This window comes from Austrofundulus limnaeus, unplaced genomic scaffold (genome assembly GCF_001266775.1).
Source record: "Austrofundulus limnaeus strain Quisiro unplaced genomic scaffold, Austrofundulus_limnaeus-1.0 Scaffold696, whole genome shotgun sequence".
Lineage (NCBI taxonomy): Eukaryota > Metazoa > Chordata > Actinopteri > Cyprinodontiformes > Rivulidae > Austrofundulus > Austrofundulus limnaeus.
This window is the reverse complement of record NW_013953098.1, coordinates 133,800-152,749: the sequence shown is the minus strand read 5'-3', so window position 1 is coordinate 152,749 and position 18,950 is coordinate 133,800. Positions and strand designations below refer to the sequence as shown.

Below are 18,950 nucleotides of genomic sequence, written 5' to 3'. Positions count from 1 at the left end.
CCAATTGGTAGGTTCTTACCACCTCAGAAAATACTGAGCTGTGTACCACCTATAATGCATGCTTGTATTCATATCCATATCAAACAACATGCAAATTGACTAAACCAGAGTTTTAACACTGGTTGAAGGCTACAATTTAAGATAGATGAAAACATTCACTGCAGTCTTGACTTTTTTTCTAAACCACAACTGAATACAAATTTTAGCACGTTAAATCGTTTTCTTGCTGCTTTACATAGACTTAAAATTACACTTGCATCAGCAGAGCCCTACAGCAAATGATGCATGGACACTAAATGATGCTTGCACTATACAAACTTTACCATACACTAGTAGTTTCCATAGGGGTTCTCAAAAATATTTGTTTCAAGACGTTTCCAAATGAAGCCAAAATCATAATTTAAAACACCAATTATTTGGTTTTCTCTACTTTTTATTTTTCTTTTTAGCTTTACATCACACTTAGGCAAACTGTGGTTATTTGCTTGTTATTTAACTTGTAAATAGTTGTAATCTTGTGAATAGTTTCAAACAAATTTTCTGAGTACCACTAGAAAGGATTCCAAGTACCACCAGTGGTATTTGTACCGCATTTTGTGAACCACAGGCTTAAAGTATTTTTAATCACAAGGGCTCAGATTAGAGGAAAAAAATAAATTGGTGAGGAAGTCAGGCTGAAATACACACACAAACACATGGACACGCACACGCATGCAAGCACACATACTAGCATTGTGGATTCTCTTCACTCACTTTCCCAAGTAGATCTGATTACGGCTAAAAACCAGCTCAGGTTTGTGAAAAAGGAGACAGGTCCTCCTACACCCTCCTCAAGTTAAGATGCGAGACATGCCACAAAGACTAGAATACATCCTGTAATACACACGCATTCCACTGGAGTATTCCTTACAGAAAAAGTATATAAATAAACAAAAAGCTCTAAAAAATAAAAACCTTTATCTATTTTTACTGCAGCTGGGTTGTTATATGTTCCAAATTCAAAGGTTAATGGTAAAAATAAATGTTTTTTTTTCTTTCCCAAACTGAGATTTGTAAACACTCATGTATTATTGGCTACCTTCCAAAAACCAACAGCTAAAGTTAAAAATCCCATTAATCAATGTAAACTAACCTGAGGGTGTAAATTTACATGAATTTACTTTCTTCACACCAGGGAGAATTGATTGTGTTTTTGGATATTTGCATATTGTACTGCCCTACAGGTGTTAAAATATAAACATGCCAGTGATGAAGTGTTTTTGTGCATGCTCCTTCCAATAAATTATTACGACCTGCAGGTGGGAGATTGTTAATAGCAGCGCCGTTTGGAGCATATTTAAATTTTATTTATATCTCAAGGTTCCACAGACTTCAGAGCGCAGGCTGCACTTTAAACACACACCACAGCTGAGATTTTGAATATTCCCCACAGTAACCAAATGACACCATTATCTGATTTGACTCCAGTTACGACAAGAGTGGCCATTTTTTAACCTTTTTTTCCACCCCAAGCATTAAGCTCCCTCTGCTGGACGTTGATAGAAAACAAGCAAGAAAATGTGTTGACGAGCGAAGGCAAATATTTATTAGAAGAACTCCATTTTTGTATCAATCAAAGAAGTTATATGAAAATATGTGCTGTAGAAGAGGCCAGAGAAAATTATTTTTGCTGTAGAGAAAGTCCCAATTTATTACGATCGTCAGTCATCACACTTGATGTTTTTTCTCTTTTAATTCCCAAACCTAATGAGTGCTCACTTTGCTAAGTCAAAATCAGACCTTCTGTGATTATATCATCAGATCTGAAATAAGATATATCAGCTGTAGACGCCAGGCGGCAGAGAAGCAGCTGGTTACTCTGTCATCATGTCAGCGCCCTCTCCTCCTGTGGCATCATTCAGACTGAGCTCCTCCAGCATCTCCACCAGGGAGATACGAGGCGCTCCGTCGTCGTCCGTGTCGCTCTCCACTGGGATCTTTGAGGCATCTGAGAAATAAAGAAAGAAATTGGCATCTGCTCATTAACTATCCAAAAAAAATTATAATTTACAAAGTGACACAAGTTCTGTCAGAAAAATAAGCAGATGTTTTCTGAAAGAGTGCAACAGTCCGACATGTTAAAAAGTTACACAATAAAACCTGCTCACCTCTGTAGATGTTGACATTCTTCCTCAAAGCCTCATCTTCCTCCAGGTCCTCCAGGAAGTCTTGGTATTGTCTAAAAACACAAAAACAGAAATGAGGACCAACTCACTTCACAACGAAACAAAACAAACAAGAAATGTTCACTAATTTTAATATTAGCACTGTACACTAAAAAAATGAATCTTTATTGGATTTTCTTGTTTTAAATTCTTAATTTAAAGATTCTTTAAAGAAACAAAATGATAATGTTGTAGTCTGAGCTAGATCTAATATTTTCTGAAGAGGTTTTTATAAAAACGATTGTTTTTATATTCCACTAAAATCCCAGAAAAAAATTCTCAGTTAATCAAAATTATTTGCACCTAATGAATGATGTTAATTATTCCTGAGTAACAGAACCAGTCTAAATACACATTATTAATCTGTAATACTTCTCAAAACCTAGAATTTGTTTTATCCACTGTAATCTCACATCATTCTGCAGCAACTCTACAAAAACCTTGTTCATCTGATGATGATGTACGGCAGGAATGTGTTTTAAACGACAGCAAGACGTGGAAAAACAATCTTTAAGTCATTCAATAAAGAGAATGACATGAGCGACACATGCTCCTACCTTTCATCATCTGTATCCATGCCTTCACGGTCTCTGGCCATCTCCTGCAGTTTCCAGTTCCTGCGCTTCACTCTCCTGCTGCGGTCGTAGCTCTTCTTGATCAGCACCTTGAAAAGTCAACATGGAAAAGGTACATATTAAAAACAAAACAAACTGTTTCATTTTGCCCTGTTATTTTGTACAAATGCGGCTGTCCATCAGTATTTACCACTAGAGGTCAGTGTTAATAAAGTGAACAAGAAGGCACTAAACAAATAATTTGGGTTTTGAAGTTTTTACAGAGAAGTGCAGCTGAATTTACCACATCAGGAATATGATGAGAGTTCATCTTGTTCAGGTATTCATCGTTAATGTTGGAGTTGGCAAAGTCATACCTGAAGAGAAGGAGACGAGGAGGAAATGAGGAGAAGAACTTTTTGAAACTTTATTTTTTGGAGCCTCTAATAACTGTGAGGGAAGAAAACTTCCTCTGCTGAGAGGTGTTTTGGAGGCAGAAGCACAGCAGAGAGGGACATCCCAGAACTGCTTCAGGGTAAAAACCCACAGCTCAAAACTTCCCATCAGCTGCGCCCACTCACCCCAGCACCAGGTCTCCGATGTTGAGCAGGTGGCCCAGGTAGGTGCGGCAGTGGTACTGCTGACTCGTATCCATCTCTGATGTTTTCTGGACCCACACATCAGCCAGGGTGTGCTGCAACACAAAAACAAACAAAAAAGAATAGAAATATAGCATCAAGCCGGTAAGAAAACATTCCTCCTGTTTTTATTTTTTATATCCGTTTGTTCAGACGATGCCATCAGTGATGGTTCAACATATGGAAAGAGGAAAAACAGGAACTCCTGAGTGGTTTTCTCATCCTGGCCTGAGTTCTGCACACAGGTTCAGGATCGGTGTAATGGTCTGCTATTGATTTTACCCCCTGCCCCCCATAATGCAATCTGTTCTGCACCAGCACACACACCGCCTCACCTTGTTGGACCTCATGCCGGCCCCGGCACCCAGCTTCTGGTCCCGGATGATGTCGATGTCCATAACGATGAACTCCTCCAGCTGCCGTGGGCTACAGAGACTGCTGAAGGGATTGCGCCAGAACGTGTTCCCGTCCACCTCCGCAACTAATCAACCAGGAATTCATTATGAACGACTAACAGACATCAGAACACAGACGACAGAATTAAATTGTCCTTTTTGTTCAACATCAAAAGAAATCCTACTGAAAAGACTTACTATCTACCCTACAAATAAACTGCACACGCACTGACTCACAGTAAATCTGCTGAACCAACTTTAGAGCATTTCTGCATTTCATCCAGCTCCAATAGTTTAGTAAACTAAAACATCCTGTTCTTTGAAGTGTAATAAAAACACGTCCTGCTGCAAAAACTCAGATTTTTTTGAGAACCCTGCAAAAAGAAAAGACTTTAACTAATACTGCTAAAAAATGCAAGAAGAATTTTGAAAGAAAAGAGTTGATTGTGAATGTGCTGTGGAAGCAGGAGGATGATTTAAACTACAGTGAACTAATACACAATTATAGTTAATATGAAGCTAACATGAGCCACAACAAAAGGAGCTGAAGCTGAGTGTCTTTAGGATGCATTGGTGCTGAAGCTGGAGGTAAACTTACTCTGCAGCGTGCGAGGATCGATGAGGTGGATGGTGCTGGTGACACGAAGACACACACAGATTTGACCCATGTTCCCCAGGCTCTGCGCCAGCCGCGGTGAAAGACACACAACATTGTCCTGAAAACAAAAACACCAACGGAAAACTTTCAAACTGAGACCACAAAGAACAAAAAATGTTTATAATAGTTCACCTCTTTAGTGAAAGTGTATTATCATTTAACAGGACTGTCAAAACACAGCTAAGCCACGAGTGGCTTAATAAAAACTAATAAAAAGTAAAATCCTTAAAAGCTTTCCAGCTGTATATGAACAGATCAAAACATTTCTACTACAAAATAAAGGTCTGCAATTACAGTTCTGGATACATTTAATTTTTAACAATAAATTCAAACAAAACTTGAAAAGGGACAATAATCAGATAAAACTGTTGTATACCTTACACACAGGAACGATTTCTACAGAGAAAGTGCTCTTATAGTTGTAGGTGTTAGAATGAATATCATGAGAGATGAGGCGCTGAGATGTTTTACACCTGAGAAAAATAAAAAAACAAATATTATGACATCACAAACCTTGTTTTCCAAATCAAACATACTGTATATTAAAAAAGTCAAAAATGCACTTAAATGTAAAAGAACATAACATTCTCAGAAATATAACGTTATTAATTGTTTTAGTTGTGTTAAATTACAGTAATTTAATGGAAAACATAAGTTCTGAATACAAATCAGTCTGTGTGAAGGTTCCTCACCTGCAGGGCACAGTGCACTGCAAGAAGTCAACCATCTTCTGTGCATGCTGCTTGAAGCCYTAGTAAAAATCAATCCCGTCTACGAGGAGAGAAGAGCAACACCATCAAACACACTCCACCAATAAATTCATCACAGGTGCGGTGCGTCGGGTCAGCACTATTTTCAGAGCTCTCACACGTGCAAACAATCTACGAGAAAGCGGGTGAGGAGCGCAGAAAATATGGCAACCACATGTTGAAACCTTCAAGAAGCTTTTAAGTCCTGCCTCGATGTGGACAGAATTTAGTTTATAGTATTGGGCCAAATTCCACTTTACAATCCTGTCCAGGAGGACGTGCAGCTGCTGCCGAGCTGTCACAGTGTGCATCTGCTGGAGTGGAGCTTTGCATGTTTGCCTGGTAAGAAACTGGTATGAAGTGCCTGCTCTGATTACGGGACTCTGATTAGACACACACCTCCCTGAGGCCAGCTGTACCAAGTGTTCGGCAACCACAAACATGCGTGCACAGCTTGCTGCCAGTTACAGGAAGAGGTAATTAACACACGACACATCATTACGCTCTGCTTCACTTGATTCTGGATTAGTCCCACTGATGGTAAACCGAGGAATTCTCCAACTTCTCAGTCTGATTAAAAGCTTTAAGAAACAAGTCATCTCTCTTCTATTAGTCTACGTTGCTAGGCAGGCAAATGCGACCCAAATTAAATTTTTGTTATCATGACTGTCAAAACTCAAAAATTGTCTGTTATTGAAGTGACTGCGGACTGGAGTTGGGCATAATCTTATCGTGTGCAATTAATCGTCAGAAAAACATCGATTACTTTTTGGGACTTGACAATTAATACAGTTAATGCCACCAAGCAGACTGACTGGAGATTTCCCCGGTCACTCTACTTCAAATATGAGAAACATTAAAAAAAAAATTCTGTAATTTATTTATCATTACTGAGTTTTTACTTGGTCTATCAACATAATTGAAAATTTGATGTATAGCCTGAAGTCTGTACTTTTCACACAATTTGGAACAGATTTTTTATGAAGAGCAAATCTTTCCCACTAGAGTAATTTATAAATTGGTCACGTGACCAGGATATGGAGACCAGGGACTCGTCAAATTAATCGTTATCAGCTAAATACCACAATTAATCGTGATTAACTTTTTTGCCAACATTGCCCAACCCTACTGCAGACTGAATCCTCGTGTCTCATTTCATCTGACTTCTAAGTCAGTAAGGTGGTGGGGGGATCAATCCAAGAATTTAGAATATTGATTCTAACCTGGTGCAGTTTAAATCTTGTAGAACAGAAGTCCAGTTGCTTCGTCTTTTTTCTTTTAATGTTCCGTGACCTGGATGACTGAGAATCCATGGAAATGTATGATATTAATGTTCGTCTTGGACCGTATCGATACTGAAGTTACTGGATCGATACTTTAATTCCAGCATGTCGCTCCTGCTCCAAAAATAAAACTTCAGGATCGATGCGGTCTGCGACCGCTCGACTTTACTATTGTATGATTCTGTGGATTCTCAGTCATCCAGGACATGGAAAACTAAAGAAAAAAGACAAAGCAACTGGACTTCTGTTCTATAGCTGAAGACGTGTGGAGCTACAAGAGTTAAACAGAAAAACTTGAGGTTAGTGGATCGATCCACTCACTTCCACCTCAGTAATGTAGGTAAAATATAATGTGAATGTCAATGCAAAAGCATCTGATTTCTGCTAAATAATCATAACTGAGCATTAAGAGCTGCAGTGTGAACATAGCCTTATATGATCTCTCATGAGAAATTAACAAAAAGGTCTACATACCATGAATTTCTTTGATGTTGAGAYCATTCTGATGGAGTTTATGCTTCAGGATCAGCTGTTCTAGATAGTAGAATGTCTTTTTATGAACAGTCTGGAAATAAAAAAATAAAGAAAATACATTATTCTGAGAATCGTATTCATGTTTGACATTAAATTTAATTTGTCCTACAACATGTTGACACCTTGACCTAGGAAAAGAGCTCCAGGGTGTAACATCAGTGATTTATTTCATTTAAATAACTAGTTTTTATTTCACAGCAAATTAAGTTTGGACAAATCATAGTTAGGAAACAAAAGCTGCTCACTACAAGCATGATGTTCATTAAAACTACAAAGATAGCTTCTACAGACTACAGGTGCATTCCTTTTCAATCACTTGGGCGATGAGCCGGGTAGAAGTGATGAGTGACGCGTTCAACTGCGTGTTTAAATTAGGGACGATCAGAGCGAGCTGAGATTGTCATTTACAGCTGACAACATAAATGTGAAACAGACATAAAAACACTAAAAGTACCAAAGCCACTGTGCACTAAATGTGGGTCTTTTAGTCCAGCCTAATCCTCCAACACATGGTGTCACATGAGCTTTACTTTAAGATACTTATTTCAGTTTAACATGTTTGAAAATTTATTTTTGCACATAAACTAGCATCAAGGAAAGAACTACATGAACAAACGAGTGAAAACAATTATCTGAGATGTTTTTTATTTTTTTAACAACGTCTTGTTTGTTTGCATGGAGGAGGCAGGTCTTAAAATTTGTAGAAAAATCAGCCAGCAGGGAAGCTTGTCTCATCTTAGTTTCAAGACAACCTATATGCAATCTCTGGGTGAAACATCCAGCACAAACTCTGCCTGCATTTTGTTAGTTGGGCTGCAAATGTTGCGCAGCCAGTTAGGGCTGCCATGATTAGTCGACGACTAATCGATTATTAAAATAGTCGATGACTAATTTAATAAAACGATTAGTCGTTTTATTCTCTCCAAACTGCTTTGACACCTTCCACTGCCACATCTGTCTTTCTGTCCTTGACACACATGCGCAGTAGTGGTAACTGGGGTAGGCCGTGGACGTCACAAGACATTATACAGGCAGGCTCTGGTATCATGGCTACCCAGCAACGGAGCTCAAAAGTGTGGGATCATTTTAAGAAAATGAAAGAGAAACCTGTGTAATATCTGCAGAGCAGAACATACCTTCCACAGCAATTATTTTTAGTTAGCATACAGCTAAAATCTAAACATGGTTATATAATAGCAGCTGCATTCTGGCGCGATAAGCTGTATGTTTTATATTCAATTAACGTACGATCCTATTAGTCAACTAATCAAAATATAATAATCGGTGATTAATCGACTATAAAAATAATCGTTTGTGGAAGCCCTACAGGCAGTTAAGTTTGTTTATTTTGTTGTACATTTACCACAGATTTATTGAATTTTATCTACAAAAACAAGCAGATTTACAAATGTATCTATTGAATAAACTTATATACACCAACAACGTACTCAAACTGGTAAGTTACATTTATATAAGTGATCCATTGAGGTGGTTGTGGTACATTTGTAGGGAAGCTGACTTGATTCCCCACCATACGCAGGCCATGATGTGGAGTCCTTGAGGAATATTTCTCCTCAAATTTATCATTGTGTGGAGCATAGATTGATAGACATTTCACCACCAGCAGACCAGTGATACACACCTTCTGTCTAACTTGGATGACTGCCTTCCAGAAGTCCTTGGCCTCCACACGATGGCAGTCGTCACACATCTGGGACTGAATGACAAACTCCACCACAAACACCTGCTGCAGGATGGCGCCATTCATCACCTGGAGAGAAAAACACAGCAGAACGGTAAACAAGCTGTAGCTGCATTCAAATACTGCGCTTCAAATTATTTATTTACCAAACAATTAGAGAAGAAGACAAAAAATGGAAAAAGCAATAAAAAGGCTCTCCATCAGCACAAACAAAGGAGTTGGCACCAAGAAGCCTGATGGCTCAAGTTCTCACTAAAGGTCAAGGGGATGAGATAACAGCCAAATGCAAAACTTTCCTCCTCTCAGCCAAGAAAAGACAAATCTGTTGCCCTGCGGTGTACAACTTTTGATTAATGTGTTTATTACACGTCTGCAGAACTATTTTCATGTTTAGTCTGAAATAAAACACACACTTAAACATTATATGATTCAAAGACAATCCTCAGCCAATCAGCACCTGAGAGAAACACAAATACACTATCTAAACAACAAAACCAATTACCTAGCTCAAGTGACTGATCTGTTTAAATCTCAAGTCTGAATGTCACTTTCCCACATTTATCCGTTTTCTTACCTCTTTCTGGATGGTCAGTTTCATCTTAATCCTCTTTGAGTGCGGCTCGGTCCACAGAAAGCCAGCATCAATGAGACGCACCTGTGGAGAGAAAAGTGAGCGTTGAATTCAAAATGGAGCGAGCTGAGTGAATACTAACATAACACATCACAGCAGCTGATCATCACAGCACGTCAAAGAAATAAGACAACCTATATCTGCAAAGATTTCTATAAATGTAATGCTTTTTGACCAAACCACTCAATGTATGTAGATTAAATTTAATGGTTTGTTTGAAGGACATGTTTTTTTTAATTTGTCCATCCATCCATCCATTTTCTGTACACGCTTCTTCCTTTTCAGGGTCGCGTGGGTCACTGGTGCCCATATCCAGCAGTCACAGTGCGAGGGGCGGGGTACACCCTGGACAGGTCGCAAGTCCATCACAGTCCATCATGTTTTTTTTAATTTGTCAATCATAGTAATTAAAATACTGGATTTATGTGTTTGTTTGTACATGTAAACAATAAAATCAGAATGAAAATCAAAAGTAAAGAGGTAAAATGACTTCTTTTGCAATTTGCAATGTTTCTTCTACTTTAAATAAAGCAATATTATAAGTTTACACTAAGCCAGTCATTGTCTGCATAGATTTTAACCACTTTTAGTTGTGCAGATTCATGCCATTGCTTCTGGTGAGAATCAGCTAGACTCCATCTTACTTTGGTCATTGAGCTCTTAAGCTTTTTTAGGCAAAGAGCCAGCAGCTCCCTGGACTCCAGAGCACACTGCACCCAGGTGGCTGGTGGTTGAAGGTACCTGCAGGAAAGACAGATGTCAAAGTTTTAAAGTTTCAGCTAAATAAGAGAAACACTCCTATGTTGTAGTGCTGGGCGGTATACCGTTTTGTACCGAATACCGGTTTTTATTTTTGTTATGATATGAATTTTTTGAATACCGGACATTCCGGTTTAAATAGCGGAACGTTTCGTCACGGCCGCCAGTGAACCGTTGTTTCCCGGGGGACATTTTTCCTTGCTGCACTGCTATGTGCGTTAGCATGCTAATGTTTGGAGCAGCTAGTTGCAGCCGCGGGTGGCGATTCTGCTGCTTATATTGACTGACGCTGCGGACATGAAAGCGCCCGCTGAGCAGCAGGAGGAGAGGACTGTGGAAAAAGTTCAAAACTTATTTCTAGCGGCAGAACAGGTTAAAAGATGGCTGTTTGATGTTATTTATTGTTTTTTAAATCATCCTACAGGCTCTGACATGTTAGATAAATTTGAAAATCAGGTTTTGAAAAAATCCGTAAGAATTGAAAAGATCCGTGAGATTGCTCTATACGTCTGTATACCTGCAAAATGACGTTAAATCCTTATAACTTACAGACAATCCGTACAAGTTGACATGTATGAGCAGGGTTTGTACATTTTATTATCAGCTGAGCTGTGATGAAAAGAAAAATACCGTCAAATACCGTGAAACCGGTGAAAATGTTGAAAATACCGTGATATAAAATTTTGATCATATCGCCCACCCCTACTATGTTGTGTTACATCACAGGAGTGAGGTGTAGATGTAAAGAACAAGAAAAAGAATGAAACAAACCGTTCACACTGCTTGCAGAAGTGTACTGTGACTTGTTTGGGAATTCCCTCTGAGATGTCGACCTGAGTTCGCAGGCAGTCGACACACATGTTGGCAGGGTTGGGAGGGACGGGGACACCGCAGGTACAGCACAGGCTGTGGAAGACAAACAACAACCGTTAAACCTCTGAACAATGGAAGACATGTCAAAACTCTCAGATTAATATTTTGTTACTTTAATAAAACACATCTCTGTGTTTTGTCTTTGTGTTTACTTTAAATATAATTTTTACAGTTTATTTACAGTCTTTCAGTATCAATAAGCTGTAGTTTTTATGACTGATGAACACACGAGTTGACTGCTTACTAATTTTTCCTGCTTCTGAGATTGTAACAGTATGATGTTTGGAAAAAAACACACTGCTACTTTCTATCAAAGCTGTTTTCTCACATCAGTCTCCAAACATTTTTAGTCACACAATAGAAATGCTTTGAGGGAAGAACTGAAATGTCCACATTTTTTGTGCATATTTTACTTTTCCAGCTCTCTAGTCAGAGCATGCACCCTTATTTTAACACAGCAAAAAATGCACTGCAAACAAAGTGCATACTGGGAAGAAATATGCCGCTTCATGCTTTTTTTCCCTTGCTGACACTTATATATGTTGCTTTCCATTTACTCAGCATTGTTGTGAAAACATTCTAATAATAAATATATTTAAACAGAAGCTATTCAACAAAACAGTTTTTTTTTATTGTGTCCCATCAACCAAAACACAATATAAGCTACAGATGTTCAGAAGATATTTATATGAAGAAAATCCTGATATAATTAATAAATAATTACACGTTAATAGATTTAACTGAATGTATGTTGGAATGTGCTAAAAAGGGAAATTGTCAGTAACACACCCATTTTAAGACATACTGAGCTTGTATTTAGTATAAAAATTGCAAAGTGAAACCTCTAACATATAATAATTTCAAATCAAAATGTAAAAAATAGACACCAAGGCCCTTCAAAGTTCCTCCAGGAACTTTACTAGGTTTATACTTATTCAGTGGATTACTATGATTTATATACTTATGTTGTGTGAATTATTATATATGAAGACTTTTAAGTGGTTGATCAATAACTGTTAAATTGGGACTGTACAGACAAATATGGGTAAGGATGACTTGAGTATGTATTGGTATGTTATTAAAATAAATGTTCACTTTGTCCTTACTCAGGTTCACACACTTTAGTGACTTTGGCAACAAAATGATGGTAATGCCTCCATGATGCACTGAATTAGTACTTAAAAATGTTTTGTCCTAACAAAAGAGGCATTTTCATAGCGGAAGAATCACTAACAACTCATTCATTAACCCTGATAAAATAGAAGATAAAGATCATTACCTGGGACAACTTTACATTGCGAAAATATATATATATAGTAAACATACAGACAAAACGCAGAGATGTGTTTTATTATAGTAACGAAAGTTTTGAAACTATATAGCAGTAAATATACTTACATATTACCCTGGCTGCTGCTAGCAGGAGCTTGCATGTACTCCATTTTCAATTTGACAGACTGGATCTCCGAAGCCCCGTGAACTTTGGCAGCAAAGACAAGGCAAACGTGACAATTACAGACTAAAAAAACTGAATAACTGAAACTTTTATAACATCAGCTTGGTTCTTTATACTTTTATTTTTCGCTGTCGGCAAACAAGCGCCACAAACAGACGTGAGATGCCTGTGGAATTAGCATCTCTACTCATTTAGCATTGGACGCTAGTTTGGTAATGTCGGGAGTATTATTAAAGACTTATAATGAATAAACAAACTAAAAATATGCACAAATCATTTCGATGACTATAACTACAACCTTGTGCTGACAAGTCAATACATGGACGTTTTTCTCAAAATTTTTTCAACACACCATCAACTTCAGTTCTCCACGTTTTCACCACGGAGGACCAAGGAGGCTGCGCAAAACTGCAGGACCCCAAGACAATCTTTGTTGGCCTTTATTTTTGCCTGAACAAAAATCGCCGCACACAAGCACAGTACGTTTAACACGCATCCGGTTAACCTTTATATGAATTAAATACAATAATAAAAAGTAAGAAAACCTTTAATCAAACATTATTAATAGCGTTTTAATTGGTGTATTAATTTAATTCTAGCAAAAGTTAGGAGATAAGATAATAATTTTGTAGGCTCAGAACATCAAGACCGGAGTAGAGTAACTATTTTAAACATTTTTAATATTTAAACTTGGTTTATGGAATGAATACACAAACAAAGTAKCTAAAACGAGAAAATAAAACAATAAAAGTACTCCACGTCCCTTTGAGTTATACACAACCCAAAATTCCAGTTTGCAAAACCAGAAATTACCTTAAAAGTTTTAATTTCTTTATTATTATTATTATTATTTATTGAAACCAACGTACCCCTTTTTATTGACCAAACTGAGACGTATTGTTTACTCTCGTCAATGCAAGCAGTCACTTATTTTGTCAATCATAACTAAGTAATTTCATATCATACTGCAGGGTCTGTGTCCCTTTCGGCACCTGTCGCACGCAGTTGTTTGGATGCGTTCAAGTGCCATTGGAATAATCTTAATCACTTAGTTGTAAGGGAAAAAATCTGGGGTTTTGATCAGGCTTGTGGACAATTTAACCCTAATTTAACCCTCGAGGTTGCTTTTTTCCCTTAAAGCATCATAAGTCTCTTGTACTAATAAAAAATGTCAAACGTTGCATTTTTTATCATGTGTATTTTCTTCTGTGGAACCAACAAATTACTTCAAATGTCAAAAATATTATTTATCATTTCATTGATTCTTTGTGTGTTTTCTGTTTCACGATGACATGCCATTTTGTGATAATTTGTATTACATGTTAATTTATGTCTGCAATTTCATTTTCACACAGGCTTCTTAGTTTCTCTGTTTTGTGTGACATTTTTTGTTTCCACGAGACGAAAATAAAACAGCGCTGTATCGCCACAGCGACCCCTCTGAAAAACATTCCGAGCTGCACCTGAAGGCAGCACAATCAAGAAAACACAGCAGCACGGAGGCTCGCTCAGGCAGTGTGTGGCCAGCGGGAATGCGCGAGCTTCTGCACGCGCAATATCACTACTTCAGCTGGTCAGAGCTCCTAACCTTGGCTGCACCCCGGTGACGAAGTCCGCACACTTTGCTGAATTTAAAGTCCGAACGAGAGAGCTTCCTGCTTTCCTCTCCCCGGGTGTCGGTGTCCTCTCGGACCGCAGCAAATGGTCAACGGGCGGCAGTCGTCGGTGGCTCACAGCCGTGGGGCTACAAGCTAGAAGGAACCCGCTGCTGGTCTCTCTCTCTCTCTCTCCTTCTGTGTCTGCGAGGCTCCGGTCCTGAAATGCAGTAAACAGAGTCACCTGTTCAGTGAGTGCAAACCCGAATGTTTCCTCGGCGTGAAACGCTCCTTTAAATGTTTCACGGCTACAAAAACAGCGAACGATGGAGTGAAATCTTGCGGGCGAAGCGACACTCGCGCGCGCCAACCTGCCGTGATTTCCTGCGTGTAAACAAATAAATGATAGAGGATACAATGACCCTGCTGTCTCTTCTAGGTCGGATCATGCGTTATTTTCTGCTCAGACCGGAGACCTTGTTCCTGCTGTGCATCAGCCTGGCTCTGTGGAGCTACTTCTTCCACACGGACGAGGTGAAGACCATTGTGAAGTCCAGCCGCGACGCGGTCAAGATGGTGAAGGGGAAAGTGGCCGAGATGATGCAGAACGAGCGGTTCGGCGGGCTGGACGTCCTGGACGCGGAGTTCTCCAAGACCTGGGAGTTCAGGAGCAACAACGTGGCGGTGTACTCCATCCAAGGCCGGCGGGATCACATGGAGGACAGGTTCGATGTGCTCACGGACGTCGTCAACAAGAGTCACCCGTCTATTTTTGGGATCTTTGATGGCCACGGAGGAGAGGTGAGGAGTTCCTGTGCAGATTGTAGCAAAACAGTGGTTCTCTGCTCATCTCATCCCCCTTTGTATTGAAACCAGAAGATTCATTAAACTCAGCTACAGTGTGAAGAGGCAAATTTATGGTTTCATGTTGTTGTTGTTGTTTTTATTATTATTATTATTATTATTATTATTATTATTATTATAGTACATTTAGCTAGATCTGCTTGGATTACTGGTTTTAATTGTTTCAGATATGCCCAAAACATATGTCCTCTTAGGACTAAATAGTTAATCCTAAAACATACGAAATAATATTGATGCCTATTAAATGCAGCCAAGGTTGTGTTGAGTTGAGGCTCTTGACTTTATTTTTACCAGTCAAATATTAAGTTATTTGATCAAGTTGATGTTTGTATTTTATTTATTTTACCTGCTTTTCCCCTCCCTCTGCTTGTTGAAGTCATGTTCCTGAGCACCATTGAGAAACAAACTGAACTCTACATCCTGCAGGATTTTTTTACATACCACTTCCTCTTACAACACTTAAAAATACTACGTGTATGACTGACTAAACGTAGAATTAATAATACAGAAATATGAATAAAAAGTAAGAGCTTTTCTACTCTCTGAATTGTGGTGAGTAGCTTCTGTTTTTAATTCTGAACTCTCCCAATTTCCAACAATAAATTCCCACTAGTTCCAGTTGAAAGTTACAACTTTAAGTGGGAAATTCCCACTTACAACTGGGCCACAGCAGTTGGCGAAAATGCAGCAAAATTGAGATTTGACATGGTGAATTTCATTGGTTGCTGGCTACTTTTCAACCCTGTTCACCTCTACCTCGTGGTAGGATGACTTCGTTTTGCAGAAAAAATAACATGCATTAAGGGAACTGTAGTTTATGTTCAATGCTGGCTTTAAAGCAGCTTATTCTAAGACATTTTTACATATTTGAAGCTTTTGTTGGCAACACAATATGCTGTGGCGGATAGGGGTGTAAGAAAATATCGATARACTGAAATATCGCGATATTTCATTTCCCGATACTGTATCGATATTCTAAAGCCCTGTATCTATTTTTTTTATTAAGGTTTAAAATGTCAACTTTCCTGCCAGCCATTCATTTTTATATTGTAGTTCAGCCTCTGATCACTAGTTGGCAGCAGTGAGCCAGCCATTTGGCTCCTCTACCTCTTGAGGTAGAGGCCATTGTTAAGTGTTGGGTGACCATATTGTAAATTAATATTAAAAACTAAAAGCTGCAAAAATATATTTTCAAACTATTTATTGTTAAATTTAGTCTAGTAATTGAAAACAATGATGAAATAAGAAATATGAAACAAATAAACTAAAATACATACAAAGCAGAACACAGCTAAATGTATCAAAAGCATGCCTATGTAATTAGAATCATTTTTTTCCCCTGAATAGAATTTTTGGTCAAAAAAAATTGCATTATATCGCGATATATCGCCTTGCTTATAGTATCGCAATATATCGGGATATATCGTATTGTGACCACTCTGTCATGATATGTATCGTATCGCCAAATTCTTGCCAATACACAGCCCTAGTGGCGGACCACATTTTGCCCATAGGCCTTGAGTTTAACGTGATTTAGAGTCACCCGATAAGCTAATGGATGTTTTTGGTCTATGGAAGGAAACTGGAGTGCCTGGAGAAAATCCATGCCCACACAGTGACGATATGCCTTCAGGCCAGGAGGTGAACCTGTGACCTCTAACCGCTGCTCCATCGTGCTGCCCACTTACAAGCAAAAGTTGTATTATTCAAAATCAAGTTAATCAAAGTTGCGTGTCATAGTTGAGGATAATGAAATCATTTTCTGTCTCGACACAGAAGCCAAATTCTCTGTCTTTATTTCTGTCCTGGCTTTTTTCCTCCCTTTTCTATTTGCTGCAAAACATGTGATTTATTTTTTGAATGCTAATTTAATTTTATAAATTGATTCATTATGGAACATGTCAGGTTAAACTTAATTATTGAAGAATTTCCTAAAGCTGCACTGTGAAGTTTGAAGGCTGTCTTTAATATGGTGGCTCAGTGTTGGGACTAAAGTCTCCTGCCATGTCAGCTAATACTTCAGCTGATTTGATCAATTCTGTATATGCAACAAGGTGCAACACAGCAGGAAGCAAGATGTGCTGTTTGGGCAATCTCGGGGGGGGGGGGGGGGGGGGTTGCTAAATTAGCCTTTTTGTCAACGAGTATGTAGAAACAAGTGGACTCTTGCCACACTTCTCACTCACTCAGGCTAGACAGTTTCATTTTAATGGTAATAGAGCTCTTTTTTTATTTACAGCTCAAAATCGTACCAAACACAATTYCAGTTCGAAACACTGCCATATTTTTATTGGTCTAAACTGATTATAGTTGGAAGGAGCAGAGCGAACTCGAGAGACCTTTATAGAGAGCCGGCTGGACTAGTTCAGAACATAATTGAAATGGGTCATTGATCTCTGCTTTGCCAGTCAGTGCCCATCTTTCCCCCAGAAAGTCTTATTTCTTAAGCTGTTTGTCAGAGAGAGGCATAACAATGAAACATAACACGTTTGTAGTCGACTCCAGATTAAAATCGATACGGTTAAGATAGATGTGGTTTGACTCATTACTGTTGAGTACACTTGTTGTATAGTAACAACTTGTTATCACAGGAAGTTAAGTTTCCTTGACACAAGTGCATTGAGCTGGCCAAATTAAACGTAATGCTGTATTCCTGAGTGCTGCAGCTCTTGTCATTGTTATCGCCCACAGTCGAAGGCAAAAAGATGTCTGTTGCTTATTAGAGGCAACTCTGTCGGTTAGGAAAATATCAAGGAAATGCATTTCAATGAAACTGTCAGGAAGTGATTGGATACATCTGCTGCTGATTACCATTTGGAGACAATCCATTTCAAGATGGCTGCCACAGCTAATTGACATTCGCCACCACAAACAGGCTACATCTCAGTAGTGGTGGGCACAGCTAACCAAAATATTAGCTTCACTACCACCTAACCATTGCACAAAATGTATAATGTGAATAATGTAGGTCAACACAACTCAGAATCCTTCATAGATCACAGATAAAAGCTTTAAGATCTCTTAGGGGTAAAATTCAAGAAACTAAATCATGCTGCATTGCATGCTGGGTAATGGCCGCCATGTTTTATGACACAGCCAGTAAGCAGACCTACAGCTAACAAACAGGAAAGCCGACATGGGAGGGGCAAAGTAGTTAAAAAATACAGCCTGTGAAAGGGTGTTTCTTCTGATTTAGTTTTCATATTTAAACACTATTAACACAAAAAACCCTAATATTTGTATGGCCCAGATTAAAGCGTTGATGTGTGTTTTGTTTCACTTTTTAACATTTTGGAACAAACTCTGGAACTCATCTCTGTGACTTAATGACATTCCAGCTGCAAAGTATCAGGGGGGAAAATTACTTTAGATCTGAGTGTGGACTTTGTTTTTTCTTGACAAATTCTTGTTCAGTTTCTGTTTAAAATTTATAATAAAGTCTGTTTGTGCCAGTAAATTGAAACCATGAGTCAGAAGTATCTGGTCTGTAGTTAAGACAATGAATGTAATTGAGTGTGTCCTCAGCCTCAGCTTAGGAATGATGTCATTGTGTGGCATGTGGCAGAGACTGCTTGATTAGGCAATTCTTCCAGTCCAGTTTCATCAAGCATGTCACCGCTGCATGTGAAAGGCAACTTGACAGAAAATATTGAGGATGTAGTGATGTATATCATAAGATTTATAGCAGTAATGAAAATGCATTATACTTATTAAGGTCAAGTTAAGTCCATTACTAGTTAATACAGTTAATGCAAACACTAAACTGCTCATCAAAATATTAGTTCTGCCGATAGCAGGTTAGCAGATGAGCAGAACCGTGCCCACCACTGCTAATCAGCCAATTTGACATGTATTGAGCTCCAATTTAATTTGGTAGTAGCTGAGAGTCATTTACAGTATATACTCTGATGTTCTGCATTTATTGCACGAGATTGCACTAATTTTTATTGTCAAGTTTTGACCATGCATGGCTACAACATTCATTTTTCTTCGTGAGGTGATCTTAGTCTAAGACTCCAGCATGTATCAAGAAATGTTGTCTATATATATATATA

General features: G+C 38.5%; 2 protein-coding genes across 4 annotated transcripts in view; one reads left to right on the top strand and one right to left on the bottom strand.

The window, feature by feature from the left end:
• Positions 1-1,558: 1,558 nt before the first annotated feature.
• Positions 1,559-12,873, bottom strand: nmd3 (NMD3 ribosome export adaptor). 2 transcript variants are annotated; one of them, XM_014027906.1, is given in 16 exon segments: positions 1,559-1,987; positions 2,148-2,218; positions 2,762-2,868; positions 3,063-3,135; positions 3,340-3,452; positions 3,732-3,877; positions 4,390-4,507; positions 4,826-4,922; positions 5,142-5,220; positions 6,956-7,046; positions 8,658-8,786; positions 9,292-9,372; positions 9,993-10,089; positions 10,879-11,013; positions 12,379-12,460; positions 12,789-12,873. In XM_014027906.1, coding segments are annotated over 15 exon segments (1,515 nt in total). In that variant the 5' UTR covers positions 12,423-12,460; positions 12,789-12,873; the 3' UTR covers positions 1,559-1,853.
• Positions 12,874-13,884: 1,011 nt separating this feature from the next.
• The window catches only part of ppm1lb (protein phosphatase, Mg2+/Mn2+ dependent, 1Lb), a 25,902-nt gene continuing 20,836 nt past the window's right edge, over positions 13,885-18,950 (top strand). Inside the window, exons 1-2 of one of the 2 annotated variants that reach the window (XM_014027904.1) lie at positions 13,888-14,282; positions 14,471-14,832. In XM_014027904.1, coding sequence (XP_013883358.1) covers positions 14,479-14,832 — 354 coding nt within the window. In that variant the 5' untranslated portion in view covers positions 13,888-14,282; positions 14,471-14,478. Of the gene's footprint in view, positions 14,833-18,950 lie in introns of both variants that reach the window. The other variant, XM_014027903.1, reaches the window with a different exon arrangement.